The sequence below is a fragment of the Gymnoscopelus braueri genome (genome assembly GCF_963280865.1).
Source record: "Gymnoscopelus braueri genome assembly, chromosome: 14".
NCBI lineage: Eukaryota > Metazoa > Chordata > Actinopteri > Myctophiformes > Myctophidae > Gymnoscopelus > Gymnoscopelus braueri.
In genome coordinates this window covers 49,446,296-49,471,318 of record NC_137619.1, presented here as the reverse complement: position 1 = coordinate 49,471,318, position 25,023 = coordinate 49,446,296, and the positions used below count along the sequence as shown (strand labels likewise).

The 25,023-nt window shown below is 42.7% G+C and overlaps 1 protein-coding gene across 4 annotated transcripts; it reads left to right on the top strand.

The window, feature by feature from the left end:
* Positions 1-34: 34 nt before the first annotated feature.
* Positions 35-24,385, top strand: zfand4 (zinc finger, AN1-type domain 4). 4 transcript variants are annotated; one of them, XM_080449124.1, is made up of 13 exons: positions 35-125; positions 3,105-3,438; positions 4,660-4,735; positions 5,919-5,986; positions 6,258-6,447; positions 7,411-7,558; positions 7,811-8,261; positions 8,839-9,291; positions 9,663-9,873; positions 10,502-10,715; positions 11,095-11,149; positions 17,933-18,050; positions 22,181-24,385. In XM_080449124.1, the coding sequence occupies exons 2-13, from the start codon at positions 3,255-3,257 to the stop codon at positions 22,314-22,316; spliced, it is 2,304 nt and encodes a 767-aa protein (XP_080305250.1). In that variant the 5' UTR covers positions 35-125; positions 3,105-3,254; the 3' UTR covers positions 22,317-24,385. The 4 variants fall into 4 exon arrangements, with proteins under 4 accessions (XP_080305250.1, XP_080305247.1, XP_080305249.1 ...); XM_080449121.1 differs by having other exon boundaries at positions 10,490-10,715; XM_080449123.1 differs by lacking the exon at positions 35-125 and adding an exon at positions 164-287 and having other exon boundaries at positions 10,490-10,715.
* Positions 24,386-25,023: the final 638 nt, after the last annotated feature.

The following is a 25,023-nucleotide window of genomic DNA, read 5'->3' as shown; positions in this document are numbered from 1 at the left end:
TCAATCAAGAGGCGTCACAAAGGTTTTTTTTTTTGTAACCTCCTCCTGAGTTGACAGGTGTGATGATGACTTCTACCAACAACAAACATCGAAGACATTCCAATAATTCACCGGCTTCATAACAAGTAATAACCTGGCGTCTTTAGCCTTTTCATTAGCGTGAAACGCGTTAGGAATGGACCTCGCTTTCGCGCATTATTCCTTCGACAACAAACGTTTAAAAGCAGGAATTTAAAGGACGGGGGAATCAAGCTAGCTTAGCAGCTAGCCACAGCCAAGCAGCAAAGGTGGCCATTCAGTGTTGCCAAGTCCGCTTATTATAAGAGACTTTGGGCTTGTTTTTCTGTAAACTTGCTTGTAAATACTGGTAGTGGGTTGCGTTTTTTTTGGGGTTGTTTCTAAAGTGTAGTTTCTTATTTGGGCTTGTTTCCCAATGTTGTTTAAACCAGTGGTTCTTTAACATTTTCATGTCAAGGACCCCCAAATTAATATATATTTGAAAATATGTTATGCCAGAGACCCAACATATTCCTAAATGTTCTCTTTTTTCAAGTTTTTATTTGAAAATAGCAGATCTATAAGCTAGATCGTCTGTTTTCAAATAGCCAATGTATACAGGGTTAGAGAGTGCTCATGTGGCTTCTTTTTGGGCTTGTTTTCATAGACCTGGTTGCTTATTTCTCTCGCAAAATCTGGCAACACTGGTAGCCATTGTTTCAGTTGTAGTTGGCTAACAGGCTAACGTTAGCTTGCAGCTTTAGCCTCCTCGGCTTGCTGTGTTGTCCTCCTTGTGCGTGCTTGTATACATGATTACAGGACTGCCGGCTAGGTTTGTACCGTTCATATTTATAGGTTTGAGATTGTATGGAACAAACGGATCAGCAATATTGTTTTATTATGGCATTTTCGATGTGACTCTTAGTTGTAGCATGCTAAGATGTGTGCTAGCTAGAAGCTCCATTCATTCCTGTTGTAACTGTAACCGGTTAGTTGTCCTGACCTGATGGCGAAGAAACGGTTGTTAATTTCGGGCAGTTATACGTTTTAAAATTAATAATTCACATTAAGAATTAAGTTACCACAACAACAGTCTTTGTTACCAAGGCCCTGTCTGCAAACACAATCATTGGCTTCAACAAAATAAGTCAATCTAGACCATTTGTTCTAAAACGTCTTCATTTCAAGCAAGGACCCCCAGTTTGATATGCATTAGGCCACGGACCCCCATTTGATTAACTCTGCTACCCCAATCAATGTACAAGGTAAAATCCAGCTGTCTGGGTCCATTTGTATACCCTCACCGAGTTACAGACCTGGTCCATTTGGTTCCTACCTAGTATCATTCATTTAACTGGGGACCTTACGGACCCCAGGGTGGTCCCCAGACCCCACATACCCAGTGTGCTAACTGTGCTAACACATCCATTAGCTTCAACGAACAAGCCAATGAATCTAGACATTGTGAATTAATATATGTGATCCGTTTATAGATGTTAGTTAGTCCTTCAGTGCTCACTAAACTCCACAGGGGACCATTTTGTCTTTTTAAAAGAAAGCAGGGAACACAACAATGAAACTGCTTCATTGTATAATGGCACTGGATTTAAAATGTAATGTGTGTGGATTCTGTTATCCTGTGTGAGCTAATATGTGTTTTGTGGATGGGATTGTGGACAATATTGCGTTTGTTAGCGGTGGATTATAACAAAGGGAATTTATCTTAAATGTGGTGGACTTTTCTTTTTAATCTAAACAACGTGGCTTGATTGGTGACTTGTTTTGTTCGACCCCAGGGGTCCTTGAAGGGCTTAACAAAATTATTGATAGTTAGGAACCAAATGGATACTGACAGGCTTATAACCCCCCCCCTAAAAAAAATCATAATTGAACTGGGGACCCCCACCCTGACAAGCAATTGTAATTGTAGGCATTACATTTAGTTTGACTCTATTTCATAGATAAATATTGTGAAAATAGCCGAAGTGCAAGCTCCTAGTTCATAGACAAATATTGTGCACACAGTGCCTTACACAGCTCCTCACACTGTGAGGCATTGTGAGCATTTTCACAATGTTTGCCTCTTTCTTAATCGTACGCAATATTTGCCAATTTGGTATTAAAAGTCTAAAAAGTAATTCAATTGTAACTTTAGAACTGTGCAGATACCCAGTATACTATACTTACACTGTATGTTGGTTTGTTTACTGTTGAGTGAGAAATCAAGTGTTGCCCCTTGAGCACTTTAAGCCAATCAACTGGGGAGGGACCCCCCAAAATAATTTGGGTACCCCCCTGGGGGTCCTGACCCCCAGTTTGGGAACCACTGGCCTAATGCATACCAAACGTAGGGTCCCTGAAATGTTTGAGAACCACTGCTTGTTAGGACGGATGTCGGGTACAGTGTATAACCACACTCTTGATAGGTTTTTGTGCCAACAGTGATCAGCTTGAATTTTGGCCAGGGTCTTATGACCTACTGAATGTTTCTTGGAAAAGTTTGCACACATGTCTGATGAGTGTGGAAACAATTTTCGATAGGCTCACCTGTCACTGGGAAATGTGTAACTTTGTGTGTTTTCATGTGTGCACTCCGGAAATGATTATTCGATCTGGTTGGCAACGCTTTTAGTTACACAACACAATTCTGTTTGTGTTGTCAAGGAAATACCCTGTATAGCTTCTTTACCTACGTGGGGGGGGGGGGGGGGGTGTAAAACAAAACGTTTGAAAATTTGTGTTCGGAAGTCTCTGTTGTTTTAACAATGCTTCTTGGCAGTAACCTTTTTATACCGTGGGAAAACCTGTTTATTTCCCTTTTTGAAATGGTCCCATTTACTTTGTAAACGTGGCCGTGGCTCTGTACTGGGTTTGTTCCCTTTTCCCTCTACCCCAAACCTCTTTGCTTGTAGATCGGCTATTTTCGGCTAATGTTCCACAGAGTATGGCGGCCTGGATTCAAGTGGTTAATGTAAAAAAAGCTCCTATCACACAAAGGCTGTAGTAAAGCTGAGGACCCCCTAGGGGTGCCGGACCCCCTGTTGATATACAGTATATAATATGTGTGTAAACGATTTCTTTGGTTTTCGCCATGCTTTTATCCACAGCTGTGGTCATTGTCCACAATGTGTGGCCGCTGTGAGGGCAGTGATCAGCACCCGGCCTCCCTCCCTGCCACCTCCCGGGACGGACCCCAAACTCCTACTCACACCTGAAACCCCCCCACACAACCCCCCCCCCACCCACATTCCGTCGAGATGGCCGACAGAAAGGAGCCACCGTTCTACAATGACGACAGCATGGGCACCTTCCACTACAAGCTGCCCTTCTATGAGACCATGGAGCTGTTCATAGAGACCCTGACAGGCACCTGCTTCGAGCTACGCGTGTCGCCCTTCGAGGCAGTCATCTCTGTCAAGGCCAAGATACAGAGACTGGAAGGTAAAACAAAACACAAGTCTAGGGGTGCAGCAGTTAGTCAAATAATTGATCTAACCGATTGTTTCAAAAAAAGAAATTGATTTATTAAAATCGATTTATAGTCCATCCCTATTTTGGGCATGTCGTCTCAGTCCTGACTCCGTCTCAATCTGAAATCTCACTATGCACTTGGGTCAGTCTCAAGCTGAAATGGACACAGATTATCTGCAAAGAATCGCTGCATGCTCAAAAACGAATCCAGAAAAACAAACCTAATGACCGCTGCCGTTTGTTTTTCTGAATGTGTTTCTATGAGGTCCTGCTAGAATAGTGATTGTCAGAAGCAAAAAATTACAGACAGTGGCTGAAAGCAAGTTATGATTTTAAGCAACAATTGTTACTACCTCCAAACAGACAAGAACTCATGCATAAAATTGGACCCTTTTAATGTGCAATGGTAAAAAGTTAAGGTGTCCAAGGGAAGACGTACTGTCATTAATAAAAGCTACAGCATCAGCATCTTTTCCAGTTATTTGTATAAAAATATCCGGACGCAATTAACCAAAATGTCATATTTACATAATTCATTCCAAGCCGTTGTCCATTAATTGCATTTAACAATTAATTGTTAACTGAAATTTCATGATCGTGACAGCTCTGGTGGAGACTGAAAAAAGAAGGCAAAAACCATGTAACATTTATTACAACCAACTTTACTAAATGAATTCATAATGTCTTGTGTAGCCTGATTTATTCTCAGCTGTTTATTTTGCCTTTAGGGGGCAGTAATGAGTTGTGTTTGGCATCCTTGCTGGATTGTAGGATACTATTGTTTCAAACACTTGGTCTACTGTATGTCAGGCACTCGCAAAGAGGGGTCCGGGGACCACCTGGGGACTTAGAAGGGGTTCTGGGTGTCCCCAGGAAAGCATAAATATCAGTTTAACCACTTTAACCATATTTTATGCTTAGGCTATACAACGTGTCACGATGCAACACTTTGAAAGCTTGTAGGTCGACTATTTTTGAAACAATTTGAAAAATTGTGAAAACTGGAACAATTTGGAAAGCTTTTTGATGCAACAAATCTTCTCTGGTATGAAATATTTGATGGGGTGGTCTGCGGCCAAATACATCATTTGGGGGTCCTTGACATGAAAATGTTTCAGAACCACTGATCTATGTGATATGGAACCCTCTGTCTGAACATTTGTTTTCTTTTATCTGTTTGTGTCTCTAAAGGTATCCCTGTTGCCCAGCAACACCTGATTTGGAACAATCTGGAGCTGGATGATGAATACTGTCTTCACGACTACAGGTGACCTTCACCACTTAATTTATTCTGTTACAATTCACTGTCTTCACGACTACAGGTGACCTTCACCAGTTTAATGAAAACAGTAATTGAAAAACTAAAAACAGACCCCTGACATATTAGGACAATATCAGTCACCAGAACCAGGGGGTGGGGGGATTTCAAGGAGTCTAACATGGTTGAAATGGAGAAAGAAAACAGAAAAAGGAGTGAGTAAAATTCCAAAATTATTTGGTAGAATTGGGATTGCATGGCAAAAGGATGACCAACGTACTCTTGTGGAAAGGATTAAATAGCCTTTATTGTACATATTTTATACATTGGCTATAAAAAAATAACAGATATAGTTCTATTTTTTAACTATTTATTTTTATCTTGAAAGCCTTTTTTTATACGTTTGACAAATCGTATATTCTGGGGATCTCTAGCACAAAACATTTGCAGATGGGGGTCCGTGGCCAAAAAACAAAAAATGTGGGGGTCCTTGACACGAAAATGTGGCCTAAATCAGTGGTATTCAAACATTTTCATGGCAAGGACCCCCAAGTTATATTTATTTGGCTGAGGAACCCCCCCCATCTGAAAGGATTTTGTGCCACAGGCCAGATTTGTGTTGAAAATAGCAGATCTAAAAGCTTGTGTATGAGCTTGCTAGATTGGCTATTTTTGTATATCAACGAAAGAAGTTTGAGAACCAATGGTGTAGACTCTGGCCCGGGAGCCACGTCTGGAATTTTGATTGCCCCCCTATCAATCAATTAAAGAAATACAATTATTTATGTATATTAGATAATACATAGTTATGATCTTATCTTTATTTACAGTTGTATTATATTACATTCCTTTAATCACATTTAATATAATCATAATTTTAGTAATCAAGCGAGAGGGGAAGCAGCCTGTCGTGCTTGAGAGGATAATAGCTCACTGGCCTTATCACCAAAGTCTTATGCCGGGCATTCACTCTGTTTGTAGCTGAAGCCTCTCCTTAAAAAGTGTGTTTTTTACCATCTCATAACAATCATTTAGCACTGTGTTTGATTTGTCAAAAATACAGTGTCATTACGGCCACAATTTTATTAACTGGTCCCCGTTATGTGGCCCTCAGGTTAAGCCATCTGAGTATCCCTGATGTAGACGAATGTTCCCCTTGTTGTCTAGTATTGATTGTGTGTGTGTGTTGCAGCATTGCAGAGGGCTGCACGTTGAAGCTAGTCTTGGCTATGAGGGGAGGCCCCATCAACACCAGGAGAGGTAAAAACTCACCTCCACTACAGCCTGACCCCATGGCACATTTATGGGTACCTACCCATCCCCATTGTGGAGAGCCCTAGGTTGGCCATGTTTTGGCCAATATTTTGTAAAAAAACAAAAACAGTAAAGTTTATAAAATTATAGGACAAAATTAAATGGATTTTTGTAAAACCAAGGAATCTTTTAAAGGGAACCATTAAGGACGCCGGAATGATTAAAATCCTAAAGGATCCCAACCCTAGTAACCTTGTGCCTCTGTGCCCCCCGTCAGTAACCGTGGAGGACCCCATCAAGGATGTGAGTGAGCTGATGGAGGGCAGCAGGGAGGAGGGGGGCTGGGAGAAGACCCTGCCCAACAAGCAGGTCACGTTCCTGGTGTACCGCGACGGCGATCAGCTCAACTTCTTCCGCGTGGTGGACCGAGGAGACGGCACGCTCACCCCTCTCTCCGAATCTCTGAGGTCAGCCTTTACAGTCGCGGTTTTGTCTAGTCTACTATGCAGATATATTTTGGTCACTTTTTCCTCATGATTCTTCGTTTCGTAGATTTGTTTCTCTCGACAGCAAGAGGAAAAACTCTAATCGAGACAAACGCAACTGTTTGAAAAACAAATGTTATTTAGACAGATGCTAGAGGTTCATTGTTTACATGGTGTCCTAGTGTCTTTGAGGCACTATACAGTACTGTTCTCTCTCTACTTGCGTGTCTAATTTCTACTTGCGTGTCTAATTACCTTGTTTGTTGACTAGAGTTCATGTTTACTCTGCTTATTCTAATCTCACGCTTGTAAGTCGCTCTGGATAAGAGCATCTGCTAAATGCCTAAATTGTAAGTTGTCGGGTGACAGGAGTCTCCCCGTCTTCAACTCTTTAATAAAGAATACATTTTCCGGTGGGACACCAATTTCATTAAATCAGGACCAAGAACCAATTTATAAGCTTCAAATTTATATTGTTCCACTTCCAATTTTATCTGGTTTCATCACTTCCAAATTCACTTGTTTATCCTGTAACCTGTATGAGTTCTCTCTTCCTGATTGGATGAAATTGGTATCCCGACCAGAAAATACATTTTGTTTACTAATGAACTGGAGAAACGGAGAGACCCCTGTTTCTCCAGTCCCCCTGTTTCTTCGACTCATCCGGAGTAGCTTACAGAGCCTTCTGTCTTGCCGTTGCCAGGCCGGTCGGCCTTCGACTCATCCGATTGGACAGAGCGGGAAAAGCACTGAAGCAGCAACGGTTTCTCTACTTGAGGCGCATAGAAAGCATAAACGCAAGGTGTAGCAAAGCAACACGAGTAAAGCTGCGCAATGCCAACAAAACGCTCCGTTCCCATTGAAAAAGACGCAAAGACAGCCGCATAGGCAGACACAAAGTTAGGTGTGACCATAGCCTAATAGACTGCCTTTCTTTGTTTGTAGCGGTGGCTCGGTGTACAACGTGTACACAGAGGACGATGACGTCGGGGACACTTCTGCAGCCGCCCAGCACAGCCTGGAGAACAACATCACCATGAATAAAATGAAGCTGCTCAAAGCTAAGATGGAGGACATGAACCTCAACAAGAAGGTAGGGAGGGAGGGCCACGGATCACCAAGTATATTTGGCCTCGGGACAGTGTTTTTTTATTAATAATATGCTTTTAGTTGAGTGGCAACAGTGTGCAGGACCAGACCCCCATAAGGGAAGATTTCAGTTGTTAGAACTTTTCAAAATATATATATTTTTCCAAGGTAAAATGAAAATCTACAGGCTCACAACGTGACTCAATGCGCTGTGTATAGTATAGTAATACAAAACGTGTGTGTTTCTCTCTCTCAGCCCAAGAAGTCTGCTAAGTTGAAGCCGCGCCCCCCCGTCAGCCCGCACCCCTGTGGCGGCTCGTTGGGCCCGCCCCCCGGCGCTCGTCACCACCACCATCATCACCACCGCCTCTTCCGCGCCCTCCCATTGGTCAACCAGTCGCGCCACTCGAGCTCAAGCACACAACTACCTCCAATCAGGGACCACCACGAGCCCATAGAGCCTCCCGCCATCGCCTCTGCATCTTCCTCGACTCACCTGTCCGTCTCCAGGCGAGCTCCGCCCTCCTTCTCCGCCTCGTCTTCCTGTTACATGCTGCAGGAGGAGGAGCCATTGTGGCAGGAGGTGTGTCCCCCCATCGCCCGCCCCCCTCCCAAAGTGTCTCGGCTGGATGTGGGCGGAGCCAGGCTGATGAGGGACTGTGTGTACCCGCAGCTTCCTCCCCTGGCCACCAGGGGGCAGCCTGAAGGTTTGTTTTTTTTCCGCGACCAGAAATGTGCGGAATGTCATTTAGATCTTATGCTGTTTAAACGGATGCTGGCCACATTGTTTACCTGGTATCCTGTAGCTTAAAATGTACATACTGTTATTTAGACAGAGGCTAGGTTCATTGATTAACCTGGTATCCCATAGTTTCACATGTACAGACTGTTATTTATATCTGATATTGTTTAGATAAATGCTAGGTTCATTGTTTATAGCATCTGCTAAATCAGTGGTTCTGGGGACCCCCAGGGGTCCTTGAGGGGGCTCCAGGGGGTCCCCAGCATAATACCGTAAGTCATTATAGCATGAAAATCTGTTAAACCAATGTAAACCTATATACATAGGCTATGATGTGCTATTTTCAATTGGTAAACATTTTTTTAATTTTTTTAAATATTTTTTGACACATTTTAACAACACAAATCTTGTATGGGGGTTAACTTCCTGGCACAACATATTTTCAGCTGGGGGTCCACAGCAAAATACATATTCATTTGGGGGTCCTTGACATGAAAAAATGTGACAACCACTGTGCTAACTGCCTAAATTGTAAATTGCAGGGACCTTCGATGTGGCAGAGTCCCGAGGGGAGGCACTGGCGTTGGGGCTGTGGGAGGAACCGTCCTCTGTCGGCCTGGTGGAGCCCCTGGCGGCGCAGCCCCCCAGACCCCCGCTGTACGAGGACCTGCTCTCGGACCTGCTCTCGGACCCTCTGAATCTGGACGTTTGCACCATGCAGGCGGAAGAGGGGGGCCTCCTCGGGCCGCTGGTGGCCCCTGGGACTGAGCACCAGCTGCTGGCCCCGGCCCCCTCCCTGCTCAGCACGTGTACCCTGGGGACCACCGCGGACAGGACCGGCTCTTTACATATCAGCCCCCCCTCTCCGTTGCCCTCCTGCGCCTCACCGTGTCTGGCCAGCAGGGGGCTCCATCATCAGCACTTCGACTTCGCCTCGTCCTCCTCAGTACGGTCACACGTTCAAGCACAACATCCCCCAACGCTGCTCAGTCCAGGTATTGTTTTCTATGCAATTATTCTATGGATTACATTTTCCACTAATCCAATAATCGACAAGTGTCTTTTTTAAATATATATATATTGTTTTATATAACAAATTGATTAACCACTTAAAGCCCTACTTTATTATTCGTTGCACAAGAGCAAAGATATTAAATGGCAGATCTACAAGCCCACAACGGATCACATTGCGACGCGTTAACTTGTAGATCAGCTATATTTGCAATTGTTTTGAAACGTTTAGCTTAAAATGACATGCTCAAAATAGGGATTGATTATTTCAATTATCGATTTAATTCTTCACAATCAATTAAATTGATTAGTTTGATTTTAACTGTTGCCCACTTGGCCACTCCTTTAAATCCAGGCAACATTTCCCCTCGCCCGCCCGCCTCCACCGCCTCGCCTCCTCGGCCCGCTCGACTCCGCTGCGTCAAGGTGGACTCACCGGGCAAGAGGTCGGAGGTCATCTGCAAGAGCGAGGCCAGGGGCATCACCAAGATGGCCAACCAGGCCTGCAAGGAGCCCCTGGGAACGCTCAGCAACGCCCAGTTCCTGGCCTCGCTCTCCTCCGCCAGGTAAGGGCCATCCGTCACCATCATGACATTTAGGTCGACAATTCATTGTCGTACTAATAATGTGCAATTAATTACTTGAATTGTGTGGGTTTCTTTGGGCATTGAACATTGGAACAATTCATTTTTTAGGCTTTGTAAAGAAAACAGTTCACGGTGCAGATATGACAAATAACTTGCATATACAGAGCCCAGGGGTGGCGATGGCCTAGTGGTTAAAGCGCATACCACATATAGGCTCTAATGCAGCCTGACAGCGAGTCACGGGTTCGATTACCGAGAACGACAACCTTTGCGTCGTGTCACTCCCAGTCTCTCTCCCTGTTTCTTGTCACTCTTTATACTGTACTAATAAAAGCAGAAAAGACCCAAACATATCTTTTAAATCTTTAAAATATACAGAGCCTATATACAAAGAAATTACTGTCAATGACCTGTACCAATAATCACAATAAATCATGTACTATGGCCAAAACGTCCATTTACTTAAAAAAATGTGTATTTTCACAATTTTTCAACAGATTCATTTATATAGATGAATGGAAACGATTGGGACCATTATCCAAAAACAATTGCAAATGTGTCAAATAATTGCGTTTCTATGTAATAACTGTGCCAGGCCTACCCCCAGGGCTGCAGGCGGTGTTGGCGGCGGCGGCGGCAGCAGCAGCAGCAGCAGCGAGGAAGGCCTCAGACTGGGGTTGGCGCTGCCCACTGCCAGTGCCTCAGGACCGGGCATCCTGGGCTCCGGTGCCACCTCCTCCATCCCCACCAACATACACCTTCTCCAGGAGGACCTCATCACACAAATGTCTCCCTTGCACAGAGGAGCGGCTGCTTACATGGTGAGCACTGAGCATGGCTTCTGTAATGCTGCACGCTTTCATCTTCACCTAAAGCACAATGACACGTCACCTTGTCATGACGTAACTAAAAATATTTGCCAGATATCTTGCTCTGTTTATTAGAAATTAAATGAATAATACAAAAATAAGCTCTTTGACTTTCATTACAAGTTACTCTTTTAGCACATAATACAGCATAAGATTACAAAACCCAGTATGACACTTATTTGTTAAATACAAACGTCAACGTCCTATTGATTTTAATGTTTGAAGCTAAATCAACATCAGCTTGTATAGCTAAATCAGCATTAAGTTGACATTTTTCTTTAAAGATAAATAAAAGTGTAAATATTTTGACATTATTGTCTTGTGTTGTCAGGCTTCCAACAGTCTGGGATCAGTTGGGGGACCGTCCACTTCAATAAGGAGACTGGGTGAGTGCTACTACCACACATACACACACGCCCCTTCTCTGTACCATGCAGTTGATGCATGTGATTATTTCAAAATGGTTAATGTGTTAATTTAAAATAAAACACAACATTTGGTTTTTATTTTGAAGTGTATGACCGGGCAAAATCAAATTAACATTTGATTTTGCGGTCTTACACAAGCCGCTTGTTCTACTAGTGAAGCTACTTGTGCAGAGCCAGAGAAATATGAGATGGTTTTCTGGACAAAAGTCGGTTAATATTGGGCTTCCTCTGTCAGTCTCCCCTAGCAGGATTTGGCTTGACTTTTGTTTACAACGTCCAGAAAACAGCATGAATGCTGTATGGGGAATTGGGGATATGTCGTATTTGAGGCGAATTAACAAGGAAAGACAGCAGTTGATACCAGCAAGTCCATAAGCAAGCAGCACAGAGTTGAGTGCCAACCAAGGCTGCTAACATTTGTTGCACTACTTTGCAATACCAGGAGGAGGTTGATGATGTTCCATAAACACAGCCAAGTAAAGTAATGATGGTAGCATGCCAAGCATGGACAGTGGCTGAACTCTATTCAGCTTAGTTTGTTATTCAGAACGATACATTCCTTAAGTCACAACATCCCACTGTCTCTTCAGTGTGGATGTAAGATTCAGTAATTAGCCCAGAGAGGTTCATTGTTGGTATCAGCAGAGAAAGAGGGAGGCTATCCCCTTTTCAATGTGCTGGACCCCTGGTAGATGGATTGCTGAGGTGGAGTGCAACACCTACCATCAGCTCCCAGTACTTACCACAACTTGGTCACCCAAGCCGTGACTTAATTACAAAAGCCTTGCCACTCATACGCTGAGTTGGCGATATGCCCGTGATCGAACCCAGAACCTTGTGGTCCAAAGGCGAGTGCTCTACCAACTCAACTACCGAGACATAACATACCCCAGGTTCCAAAAGTAGTGGTTCCATTCACTCTCGTTGTAAGGTCTCAATATGAGGGTTTCAGCACAAAACGGATGCAAACAAAGTGGATTGGTATGGTATGGATTGTATAAAACAAGACTCTAGAGAACTAACATCAGGTAATTTAACATGAATGGAAGACTTGTCGTCGTATTACCTCTGATCACAAGATGACAATCACATCATCACAATAATATGTTGACCTACTGTAAGTCCAGATATTATTGATCGTCATGGTAGTAGAACCAGGTAGAACGTTCTCCCGTCCCCAGGTAGCTACAGTACATAAACCCTGGTTCTACCAAAGTTGAACATGGTTTTAAGTACTAGCAGATGACTAGCAGTTTTCTTGCCTTGAGGCCTTTGAGGAGAATGAATGCCTTCAGTCAGGGTCGGTGGTATTCCACGAGTGCTGATTTTTATGAGCTGTGGAGCTGAAAATACATGTTCTGAGAAAAATACGACAGTTGACCAGGGATTAGCAGCGCCAGAGTGCACGCACATCAGTAGAACTGCTCTGACATAAGGACACATCACTCACAGAAGGGAAGCAATGCATGTTTTATGAGCAGAGCAGATGAGCACTAACTAGTACAGCAGAGCAGAGTGCCTCCAAGGTGACATTTTTTGTTTTTGTTTTCTTGTGTGGGCGCCCATAATTTTCTTGTGTTCGTGAGTAGAGTAAGGAGAGAAAACAAAAACAGGATATAACTAGAAAAAGTACTCCTCGGAGCACATGTCTCCGCCAGGTCAGGTAGGTAATTGTGGGTCAGTAATGTTTGAAATTCAGTCGTTATAGAGGTGAGTGGAATCTGTATAGTAGAGGCCCTAGGAGGGGTCCACGCGTACCCTCTTATTTTTTTTTCTAGTTTAGATTTTTGGCATCCATAGGACCTCTAATATAGGGATTTTGATGATCCCAAGAAAAAAAGTGGTCCAAAGTGTGTTTTTTTCAATGTTTTATTACCCCTATGAGACCTGCAGGATTGCTGGCTGAAATGCCAGCGAGACTGTCTTTCGGAGACTGTGGCACGCTCAAATTTAGACGTAGCCCAAAGATAGCGATACCATTTGATTCTAGAGAAACTCAGGTTTCCAATGGGACCAACCTTGTCATGCTACCTTGTCGGGAAGGGGGCTAAATACCTAAGGATTCAAAGTTAGACAACATTTTGTCGAGGGAAAAACGGCCATCACTGTTTTCCAAATGGTCCCCTGAGCTGTCACCTTGATATAAGTGAATTGAAATGGGTTACATGTATACCTACAAGCCTCCCCTGTACATAAATGCCACATGTATGCCAATCTCATGCAGTTTTGGGCAAGAATCATGCAGTTTATTGCATGCAGTACAAATATGTAATTTCCGCCTATTGTAAAAATGAGACCACTTTACTGTATCTATAGCTGTATGAGACCACTGTACTGTATCTATAGCTGTATGAGACCACTGTACTGTATCTATAGCTGTATGAGACCACTCTACTGTATCTATAGCTGTATGAGACCACTGTACTGTATCTATAGCTGTATGAGACCACTGTACTGTATCTATAGCTGTATGAGACCACTGTACTGCATCTATAGCTGTATGAGACCACTGTACTGTATCTATAGCTGTATGAGACCACTGTACTGTATCTATAGCTGCATGCATGAGACCACTGTACTGTATCTAGACCACTGTACTGCATCTCTTTCTATATGAGACCACTGCATCTATAGCTGCATGAGATCATGTACTGCATCTTGACCACTGTACTGCATCTATAGATCACTGTACTGAATCTATAAACCACTGTACTGCATCTATATACCACTGTGCTGTATATATAGACCACTGCACTGTATCTATAGCTGTATGAGACCACTGTACTACATCTATAGACTACCTACTGTATCTATAGAATGCTGTACTGTATCTATAGACCACTCTAGTGCATCTGTAGACCCCTGTCGTGGTATGTAGACCATTGTAGTGCATCTGTAGACCACTCTAGTGCCTCTCTAGCCCGCTCTAGTGCCTCTCCAGCCCACTCTAGTGCCTCTCTAGCCCACTCTAGTGCACCTGTAGACCACTCTAGTGCATCTGTAGACCACTCTAGTGCCTCCCTAGCCCACTCTAGTGCCTCCCTAGCCCACTCTAGTGCATCTGTAGACCACTGTATTGCACCTGTAGACCACTGTATTGCACCTGTAGACCACTCTATTGCACCTGTAGACCACTCTAGTGCATCTGTAGACCACTGGCGTGATCTGTAGCCCACTCTAGTACATCTGTAGCCCACTCTAGTGCACCTGTAGACCACTCTATTGCACCTGTAGACCACTCTAGTGCATCTGTAGCCCACTCTAGTGCATCTGTAGACCACTGGCGTGATCTGTAGACCACTGTAGTGCATCTGTAGCCCACTCTAGTGCACCTGTAGACCACTCTATTGCACCTGTAGACCACTCTAGTGCATCTGTAGCCCACTCTAGTGCATCTGTAGACCACTGGCGTGATCTGTAGACCACTGTAGTGCATCTGTAGACCACTCTAGTGCACCTGCAGACCACTCTATTGCACCTGTAGACCACTCTAGTGCACCTGTAGACCACTCTAGTGCCTCTCTAGCCCGCTCTAGTGCCTCTCTAGCCCACTCTAGTGCCTCTCTAGCCCACTCTAGTGCACCTGTAGACCACTCTATTGCATCTGTAGACCACTCTAGTGCATCTGTAGACCACTCTAGTGCATCTGTAGACCACTCTAGTGCCTCCCTAGCCCACTCTAGTGCATCTGTAGACCACTCTATTGCACCTGTAGACCACTATATTGCACCTGTAGACCACTCTAGTGCATCTGTAGACCACTGGCGTGATCTGTAGCCCACTCTAGTGTATCTGTAGCCCACTCTATTGCACCTGTAGACCACTATATTGCACCTGTAGACCACTATATTGCACCTGTAGACCACTCTAGTGCATCTGTAGACCACTGTAGTGCATCTGTAGACCACTCGAGTGCATCTGTAGCCCACTTTAGTGCATCTGTAGACCACTGGCGTGATCTGTAGACCACTGTAGTGCATCTGTAGACCACTCTAGTGCACATGTAGACCACTCTAGTGCATCTCTAGCCCACTCTAGTGCATATGTAGCCCACTCTAGCGTACCTGTAGACCCCTCTAGTGCTTCTATAGACACATCTGTAGACCACTGTAGTGCATCTGTGGACCCCCCCCCCCCCCCCCATTGAGTTGTGTTGAGTTGAGATGCAGTATAGTGGTCTATAGATACAGTACAGTGGTCAATGTATGTGGTCTATAGATGGAGTACAGTAATCTATACATGCAGTACAGCGGTTTAGATTCAGTATAGTGGGATATAGATGCAGACAGTGGTCTCATGCAGCTATAGATACAGTACAGTGGTCTCATGCAGCTATAGATACAGTACAGTGGTCTCATTCAGCTATAGATACAGTACAGTGGTCTCATACAGCTATAGATACAGTAAAGTGGTCTCATACAGCTATAGATGCAGTACAGTGGTCTCATACAGCTATAGATACAGTACAGTGGTCTCATACAGCTATAGATACAGTACAGTGGTCTCATGCAGCTATAGATACAGTACAGTGGTCTCATACAGCTATAGATACAGTAGAGTGGTCTCATACAGCTATAGATACAGTACAGTGGTCTCATGCAGCTATAGATACAGTACAGTGGTCTCATGCAGCTATAGATACAGTAAAGTGGTCTCCCTTTTACAATAGGCGGAAATTACATATTTGTACTGCATGCAATAAACAGCATGATTCTTGCCCAAAACTGCATGAGATTGGCATAAATGTGGCATTTATGTACAGGGGAGGCTTGTAGGTATACATGTAACCCATTTCAATTCACTTATATCAAGGTGACAGCTCAGGGGACCATTTGGAAAACAGTGATGGCCGTTTTTCCCTCGACAAAATGTTGTCTAACTTTGAATCCTTAGGTATTTAGCCCCCTTCCCGACAAGGTAGCATGACAAGGTTGGTCCCATTGGAAACCTGAGGTTGTCTAGAATCAAATGGTATCGCTATCTTTGGGCTACGTCTAAATTTGAGCGTGCCACAGTCTCCGAAAGACAGTCTCGCTGGCGTTTCAGCCAGCAATCCTGCAGGTCTCATAGGGGTAATAAAACATTGAAAAAAACACACTTTGGACCACTTTTTTTCTTGGGATCATCAAAATCCCTATATTAGAGGTCCTATGGATGCCAAAAATCTAAACTAGAAAAAAAAATAAGAGGGTACGCGTGGACCCCTCCTAGGGCCTCTACTAGTAGAAGTTGAGGGATTTATGTTGATGAATTTATTGCCAAAAATCGGACGGGTTCGTCTTGATCACATGACAAGAAATAATGTGTGATGCTTGGACAAAATGTGTAGAGAATGAGTAATTTAAAAACATTTTTTTTGTAAAAATTGGCCTCCTGGTGGAGCTATATTAGGCCATTGTGAAAAAGGTGGCATTTCTTCCTCGGCCTTTCACAGCAATTTGACGCTGCGTTCATGATTTGAGGCATTTTGTTCAAAGCAAACCACTTCTGCAAACTTTAGATGCCAGTCTTAGCCAAATCTAATCAATTAAAAATCAATTAACAGTGATTTAGAGCTGGGCAACAATGGGGAAACTAATAATATCATATCGTATGAAGTGTTTTAGGTATGGAAAATATTCAAGGCCAGATTCACTCATGCTCATGTTTAGGGGTTGATCAGTGGAATTGATATAATACATTCCTAAATCTATTTGAATGTGTTTGCGTTGATTCGTTGATGTATATAAAACAATACAAATAAAAGTAATCTTTAGAATAATCTCTGGTCATGTTCATTGTTGTTGTTGATTGTGTCTCTGCTTCAGACAGTATTTGCCCAGGGATGCTGTGTTTTTATCACAACACATTACAGAGGAGACGACAACACGTCTGAAACTAAATCCAATCCCATGCCCCGCTGCCTTTGAGCAAGTTCCCTTTTATCTGCTCCGTTATTCTCCCATCAGCACGGAGTACGCTCCATAAAGCCAACCAGGACACATGCATACATACATACAACCATGTACACCCAACCAGGACACATACATCCATCCATGTACACTAGGGATGGGCAATATTATCGATTTCGCGATATATCGTAATATTTTATTTCGCGATACTGTATCGATACTACAGGCCGTCATAGCGCGATTTTTTTTTTAAAACAAATACATTTGAAGAAGAGAAAAATATGTATTTTCCTTTTTTTTTAGATATCGGAGGCGTGTAAGATTTATCACCACAATCAGGTTTGTCAGGGTTTTTTTGTTTTTCACGGAAGCACAGTGAAACCCTCCGTGATTAGCAACCATCAGGGGTTCGATAATACTAGAGATAAATATTCTGTGGTTCTCGAAAGATTACCGTAGTCAGAATGCTTACAAATGATAACATACCTCCAAAACTGTGCTTGATTACAGTACTTGAGTAAATGTACTTAGTTACTTTCCACCACTGCATCCATGTACCAGATCGCCGTGGCGTAGCGAGAGGCTGACGTGAGCTACTGTCGTAATGACTTTTCAAAATGAGCTGTGTTTTATGAGCTGTGAACATAATGATAGCAGATAGGGAGCTACGCCAAAAACGTTGTTTTTCTTTAAGACTCTTTCAAATGGAACCCAATAAAACTGCCATTAAGTCGGCCATTTGTGAGATATCAGTGGTGTGTAAGATTTATCGCCACAATCAGGTTTGTCAGTGTGTGGATCATTGGCATGTCTGTAAATGAAACGTATTGTTTTCTTCCTTTGCTCGCAGGCACTCCAACCTACCACCTACCTCCAGTCAAGGCTCCCATGGGCAGCAAGAAGAAGAGCTCAAAGCATTGCTTCCTCTGTGGCAAAAAGACCGGCCTGGCCACCAGCTATGAGTGCAGGTACATCACATAGTAGCCTTTTACTGGGTCTAACATTCAGCGAATGTTAGACCCAAGCTGATGAATGGGTTCTCCCTCATGATTGGATGTAACTGGCAACCCACCTGAAAATGTATTGAAAATATGTTACTGTGTATTAGACAGCTGGAGAAACAGGGAGACCACTGTTACTGAACAAACACTATCACAATATAGAACTTTTTCACAAAAAAACATTTTGTTTCAACCAAAAACATATCACTTACACTGCCTTAACTGTCCTTGGGCTTTCCCCTGTCATCGCTTGGTTCATCTTCCAAACATTGTCTTCCGTTTACTCGTTGTCTCATAGGTGTCAAGGGTTGTTAGCCTTATCAAAGCTTTGCCCCCCATCACATTGTCAGTTTGTGACACCTGCCGCTCCCTCTGGGGGCTCCCACAGTAAGGCCTGATGCAACTGTGTGCAACTGTTAATTTAAATGCTATAAAAGCGTAAACTTGACTCCACTGTACAGGCTGCCTGCCGCTGGATTCATCATTTTAATCGCGAGCAGAACGAAAGCCCTATTCTGGATTAAGTTTTAAAGGGGTGGTGCCATGTTTTTGCACTTTTGTGTCTATGAGGTTGATAGAACTTCATTAAGGCCCCCGCTGGTGGTTTTAAGGTGTTTCATGTCTTCTCTGACTATTTGGAGTTTTTTCCTGGAGGCTGAAACCTTGAGAGTCAAACGTGCCAATCCAAAAACAGCGACATACTGACGTAACAATGCCCATACCCACCCACCGCACCTCCCCTCATTATCATTGTCATTTATACTACAACCTTTTGTGGGCGGAGCTGCCTCAAACACACGTGTGTGACCATGGCAGGGTTTGTTCTGCGCTGCTGTGTGACAGCTATCAAACAGTTGTTTCACACTTTGCCCATTGACACGGACAAACGTGATCAATGGCTTAATTTCATTTATAAAGACAGGATTATTCCCTCAGCCCCCTCTACCAGGCTTCGGGTGTGTAGTTCCCATTTTGTTGATGACTGCTTCACCAACTTTAGTGCAAGTCAATATGGGATTGCAAACAGGAAAGTACTGAAGCCAGGTTATATTCCGAAGATTTATCCTGGAGACACAGAAAGCAGCACCTCAGGAGCGTTACCGGTAAATTAAAACATCCGCCAGCCCCAATAAAATGATTTAGGAGCATGAATCGGTTTGACATAGCCTTGTGTCTGTGACCTCCCCCACCGTTTAGTTGTGGGATTTAGTTCAGCGTCAATAAGATCGCTTCTGAACATCGTATGGAAAATGTAACGGTAGTCGCGGTAACCTACAGTCGTCTGTTGTTACGACGGTGTGAAGAAATTAATGGATGGGTTGAAACAACCTTTTAAATCGGGGTTTTGTGCCGGTCTGCGACTCTGCGTTGAATTCAACGTGCAGAGACAGTGCTGGTCGTGAACGCGCATCGCCGTTTAACATGGCGTAGAGTTAGATCAGGGACGAGCCTCCATGTTAATTCAACGCAGGCTGCCAACAAACTAAGGTTTTAAACGGTTGTTTGAGCCCATCGATGCGTTGTTTCACGCCGTCGGAACAACAGACATATGTAGGTTACGGCGCCTAGCTTTAGATTTTTCATACGATGTTCAGAAGGTAAAACATTTACATTAAATCGGCAGAACATACCGACGCGGGCGGGACCAACTCGAGTCATACAGTCTCAGCCAACGTTAGGGTCGCTAGAGCTAGTTCAGTTGGATTAGATACATAGCGTGATTGTTTGTCAATATAATAAAAAAAGAGACGAATTATCTGTGCCTCTGCAAACAGAAGTGTATTATCAAGGTGGAAATGGCTCTGAATACATTATGAGAGCATCTAGTTAGACGTTTTATATGCATATGCCTACTGTAATATACTGTAGCTTATATTTCCATTTTCTAGTAAGGGGATGTATGGAAAGAATACATAGCCCATTTAAATGGGAATGTCAGGTTGAAGGAATACAAATGCATTGTAATGATAGTAAAATGTGTGCAGTGATGCTATAAATAATGTCACTGATGTAATGGATACCATAGTCATTGTAAGATAAAGTTCTACTTGGATCACTGGATATTGAACATCACCATGGCACATCTGTAAGAATGTATGACAACTGATGGTTCTGTTTAAAGGACAACTTTAGTTTTTTACAACCAAGGTTTATGTTTTAGATTGTAATTAAAGTAAATATAGTTTTAGCAATTTTTGCGATCTTTTTTACAGTGGGGGGAGGTATTCTGTCCGGTGGCTAAAGATGTATTTTTTTACACAATAACCCGGCGTTTTCTTTATTATTATTTACAGTAGCTCTTCTAGCCCCCAATAATAATCACATCTGGCCATCAAAGACCACCGTACCTTTTGTATTGTGTAAAAAAGGCATATTTAGCCACCGGACAGAATGCCCCCGCCCACTGTAAAAAATATCGCGAAAATTGCTAAAACTATAGAAAGCAGTAAATGAAAAAGAAATAACACTCATCTTTTATTTACTTTAATTACAAGCTAAAATATAAACCTTGGTTGTAAAAAAACTAAGTTGTCCTTTTAAGCCTTTTATTTATCCGTTGCACACATGAGCATTTGGGATTTGAGCAAAGGGTTGATGAGGCTTTCCGGTTATGGAGTAGTTCTTCTTCTTCCTCCTCATCTTCATCTGAACCAGATTCAGGTTCAAACATATATGGCTGTATTTGTCCAATTTGTCCTCCTGCCATTTTGTAAACAAATGGGCAGAACCATGGGCAGTCCTTTAGTGATAAGGGGGAAGGACTAGGACAGGTGGGTGGTCTTATAGGAGGAGGCGGAGGGACTGGATTAGATGGGTGGTGCTAAGTGAAACCAGGTATACTTAATGAACTGGTGGGTGTGTCTACATAAAAACAACATTTTAACACTTACTGTACACTTTTTTTCTTTTTTTAAAAAATCCTTACATAATAATAATACCTTATGATCAGGTTTTAGGGTTGAAAAATATCATGGCACTCCATCTTTAACTATATTTTCAGCTAAGAGATTTGGTATAGAGGGGGGGAAAAGAAGGGGGCCTGGGGGACATGGCCCAATGAAGTGTGTAGAGTTTTAAGTGGTTAAAAGTACATTGAGTATTATTCTGCACCTTGTTGGTTGTAAACATGACTCATAAAGTCCAACAGAAAACAGGCCAACTTGGCCTCAATTCTTTATTCCCATTCTGTCATTCAATTCCTGCCAACTGGGGAAAGCCAAGCCCATATTTACTCACGTTTTGGAGATGTAGTTAAAGCTCCCCTCTGCTGTTTCAAATCCCATCGCTCGGGAGGATGGATCGCATCGGCTGTTTGGCTCCATAACCTGGAGGGGCTGTTCCCACAGTGGCACTATCAGGCTTTTCAACAAGCAACACGGCAAGAAAAATATATATAGAGGGAAAAATAAAGGCTTGGGTAAGAAAAACGGGGAACGCTGACTGCAAGAACGAGTTTTTCCCCCATTAGAAGGTGGAGAGAGAAGGGGTTCCGCAAATGGTGAAACTAAAACGCATGATTTAAGGATGCTTCACTTTGTCTTTGGCGCTGACATTTTTTAAAGCCAGCTCAGCGTTATTTTTATAGCTCATCATACAGCGACGAGTGTCGGGCGTCATTTTGTATTTTCATGTCCCTGACTTCCATGGAAAATGACTTGTAGCCTGTTTGTAGCTGCTAGTGTGCACAGCATTGACTTTCTGCTTTGTAGCCACTACCCTCTGTGGACATGACATTTTCATTTTTCATTGTGTTTATGGCAAAACAGCAGGTCTTGACATCATAAAGTATGAATCCGGTTGATATAATGGCAGCCATTGACCATATATGGGTGTGTTAAGGCCAATGTTTTCCTGCAGTAACACAGGGAATGGCCAAAATAGCCGGCCAGGACAATTGCCTGTTGGTTAATATTGTATATCAGTGACAACACACAGAAATGTGTGTGGGGAGAACATAATTGGTATAATGACTAAATTGGGGGGGGGGGAATGGGTAAAAAATGTGTATTGGCTACTCTTTTTTTTTTTTTAAGGAGTAAAAATTAATCCTGCATGCAAAAATGACCAAAACGTGTGTTTCTGCTACGTTTCTTCAGGTGCGGCCACAACTTCTGTGCTACTCACCGCTATGCTGAGACCCACGACTGCACCTACGACTATAAGAGCGCAGGACGCCGCTTCCTCCAGGAGAGCAACCCCATCATCAGCACCCCCAAACTGCCCAAAATCTAGACCCTTTTTTTAACCTCCAGGACCCCCCAGGTTGTACCGCATCAGGCCATGGACCCCACCCCATGTGATACTGTTTTGTTATCTCTGGGACCTACAGTCTACACTGTACAATCCTCGTTATTTAACTTCGAGAGCATGCAAATGAGGGTCCATTTGGTTCCATTTGCACGCTCTCTTGAGTTAGAGGCCCGTAAGGGTCCATTTTGGTTACATTTTACACTTTTGAGTTACAAATCGGTAAGGGTTTCAATTTGGTTCTATATGTACACTCTCGGGAGTCGGGAGTTTACAGACCCGTTAACTGTCCATTTTGGACCTCTGATGGTTCGAGAACCAGTGATCTTAGACTACACAGACCTCAGTCTCCCATCTACAACCCAACAAAAAAATAATAATTCACAAGTGAACGTACAAATGAAAGATGAAAAATAACTTTTATTCACCGCTGTGCTTTTTTTTAATCACCCAAGTCTGCTTATAAAACTTTTAATTCATAAACGTATACTCTGAAAAGCCAAGTGTGAAACCGACAACAAGAGATCTACAAATGCAGAAACGGCACAGGCCCGAGTAGCCTTTACCTCTGGACAATGTGAAAAAAATAAAAAACATTTGGAGAGGTAGTTCACCCCAAAAGTTTTTTTTTGGGTGAACTACTCTTTTAATTACGTTTTTGCGGCTACCTTGATCTTTTCCCATAGCAAAAAAAAAACACCTTCAATGTGTGCATGTACATAAGGTAATGTTGAAGAAAATTATGTCTAATTGCACGTTTTTAAACTTACGTTTAGTTTTTTTTTCGTTTGTCACTTATTTTTAAATTTTGAATAGGACTGCAGGTCACTTTTCATGCGACAAGTCTTTGAGAGATGCACTTTAGAATTCTCATATTTATATAAATGTTTGTCCTTTCATTTTTTGGGGTGGGAGGGGCTCGGACGTTTATCTCAGTTTTTTTGTCTTTTGTGTTTACGTTGTCTTTTCATCAAGATTTTTATATTGAGCACCTCTTCCTCGTGCCCGTTTCTTCTTAAGGCCAATTCACGCTTTGAGCAGCAAGTGTCGACCTACACGTTGCACTTACGTGTCTCACAACTTTCGGAGTTTTGAGCATTCATATTGTCTGCAACTCGCCGCCACGAAGCGTAAACGAGGGAAGTGGATGTAGTCTCGTGCATCCTCCCAATCAATCACGGTATGCAATATTTTATGAGTCGTCTGCAACTTTTCATTCTTCCAAAGGTACGCCACACCGTCGCCGGAGGTACTCCTTTGCGACACATTCTGTGTTTTTACGTCATTCCGTACGACGGCAATTGTCGCTAAAAGCATAAATTGGCCTTTACACGGGCACACACACTCACATACACACTCACATACTGGCATCACTGTAATAATAATGAAATAGTCTTTATGGGGAAAATACAGTACACTCAGTTTATTTATGATTTATATATATATACTCTGAACAGATTTATTTAACTTCAAGGTCAGTTTTGAAATAACTACGTATGCAATGTGTGTAGGTGTCTTCTGTATGTATGTCGGCTGTGATATTTGTCTTTGAAGTGATTTTTGCTAGGACATGCAAGGGCTTATGGTCGCTGTCGGGTGGAAACCTTGTATGACCAAAAGTGTTACTTTTCAGGAAATGAGGGGGGGAACAAAAGAACCTGTGTTACAATGGACCCATTGTAGTTATTTACTCACAAGCTCTTTTTAGAATGTATCAAATCCAGAGAGACTTGACCGCTTTGACTTAAATTTAAGTGCACTACGTTGTGAGCTGGTAGATCTGTAGGTCCTACAGTTTTCGTCATGCCGAAAAACTAATTTCTGACAAAACGAGTTGAAATATGGAGATACAAGGTTTCTGCCCGAGAGCGACATTATGGTGTTGCGTCTACTGTAAGGTTATGCTGTAATGTCTACAGTAAGGTGGTTGCCATAAATTCCCTTTTGTATTTTATCCTTTTCTTTTTTTTAAATGCACAGCTCTTGTTGCAAAAAAAACTTTTAAAGTGTAATAATATCTTAAGGTTTGATCTAATAAATTAAGTTTGTCTTTCCATTTATGTCTGTCACTTTACTTTTGAACATTTGATAGAAAACTAAAAGGAAAATAAATTTTAAATTGCCGATCTACAACCTGGTTGCAGATCAGCTATTTTCACAATGTTATCTGTGGAACAGAGTCAAACAAAATGTAATGCCTCAACTAATACATTAATTGCTTGTCAGGGTGTGGGGTCCCCAATTCAAATATGATAATTTTATGGGGCCCCCAGTTCAAATATGATTATTTTAGGGGGTCACGGCTTGAAAGGGTTGAGAACCACTGTTCTGTGTGTTGCCACCAAGTGATATAAATAGCAGATCTACAAGCTCATAACACATTTGTTGCGTTGTGAGCTTGTACACTATATAGGGGTCAAATGGTTATTCTGGTTAAATTCAGAACATACTACAAACCATATTTGCTCTAAAGGATAATTAATCTTAAGAGTCCTGTTTGTTTGCCGTTCAGATGAGTCATTGCATAAAAAGCAAGGTCATGGTGCTGCTCATTGTTCCCATCCCACACACAACCTGGGTCATGTCAGTGTGTGTGCGTGCATCTTCATTTTTATACTTCATCTTCTCTCTGGATTTCATCCAAAGTAATGATGCTGATGTAGTGGGCTACACTATGCTGCTGAAAAACACC

Coding starts and splice junctions, on each gene's coding strand:
- zfand4 (XM_080449121.1), top strand. CDS start 3,255: ATGGCCGACAGAAAGGAGCCACCGTTCTACAATGACGACAGCATGGGC. Junction 11,150..17,932: donor CACTTCAATAAGGAGACTGG/GTGAGTGCTACT, acceptor CTTTGCTCGCAG/GCACTCCAACCTACCACCTA. Junction 18,051..22,180: donor GCCACCAGCTATGAGTGCAG/GTACATCACATA, acceptor ACGTTTCTTCAG/GTGCGGCCACAACTTCTGTG.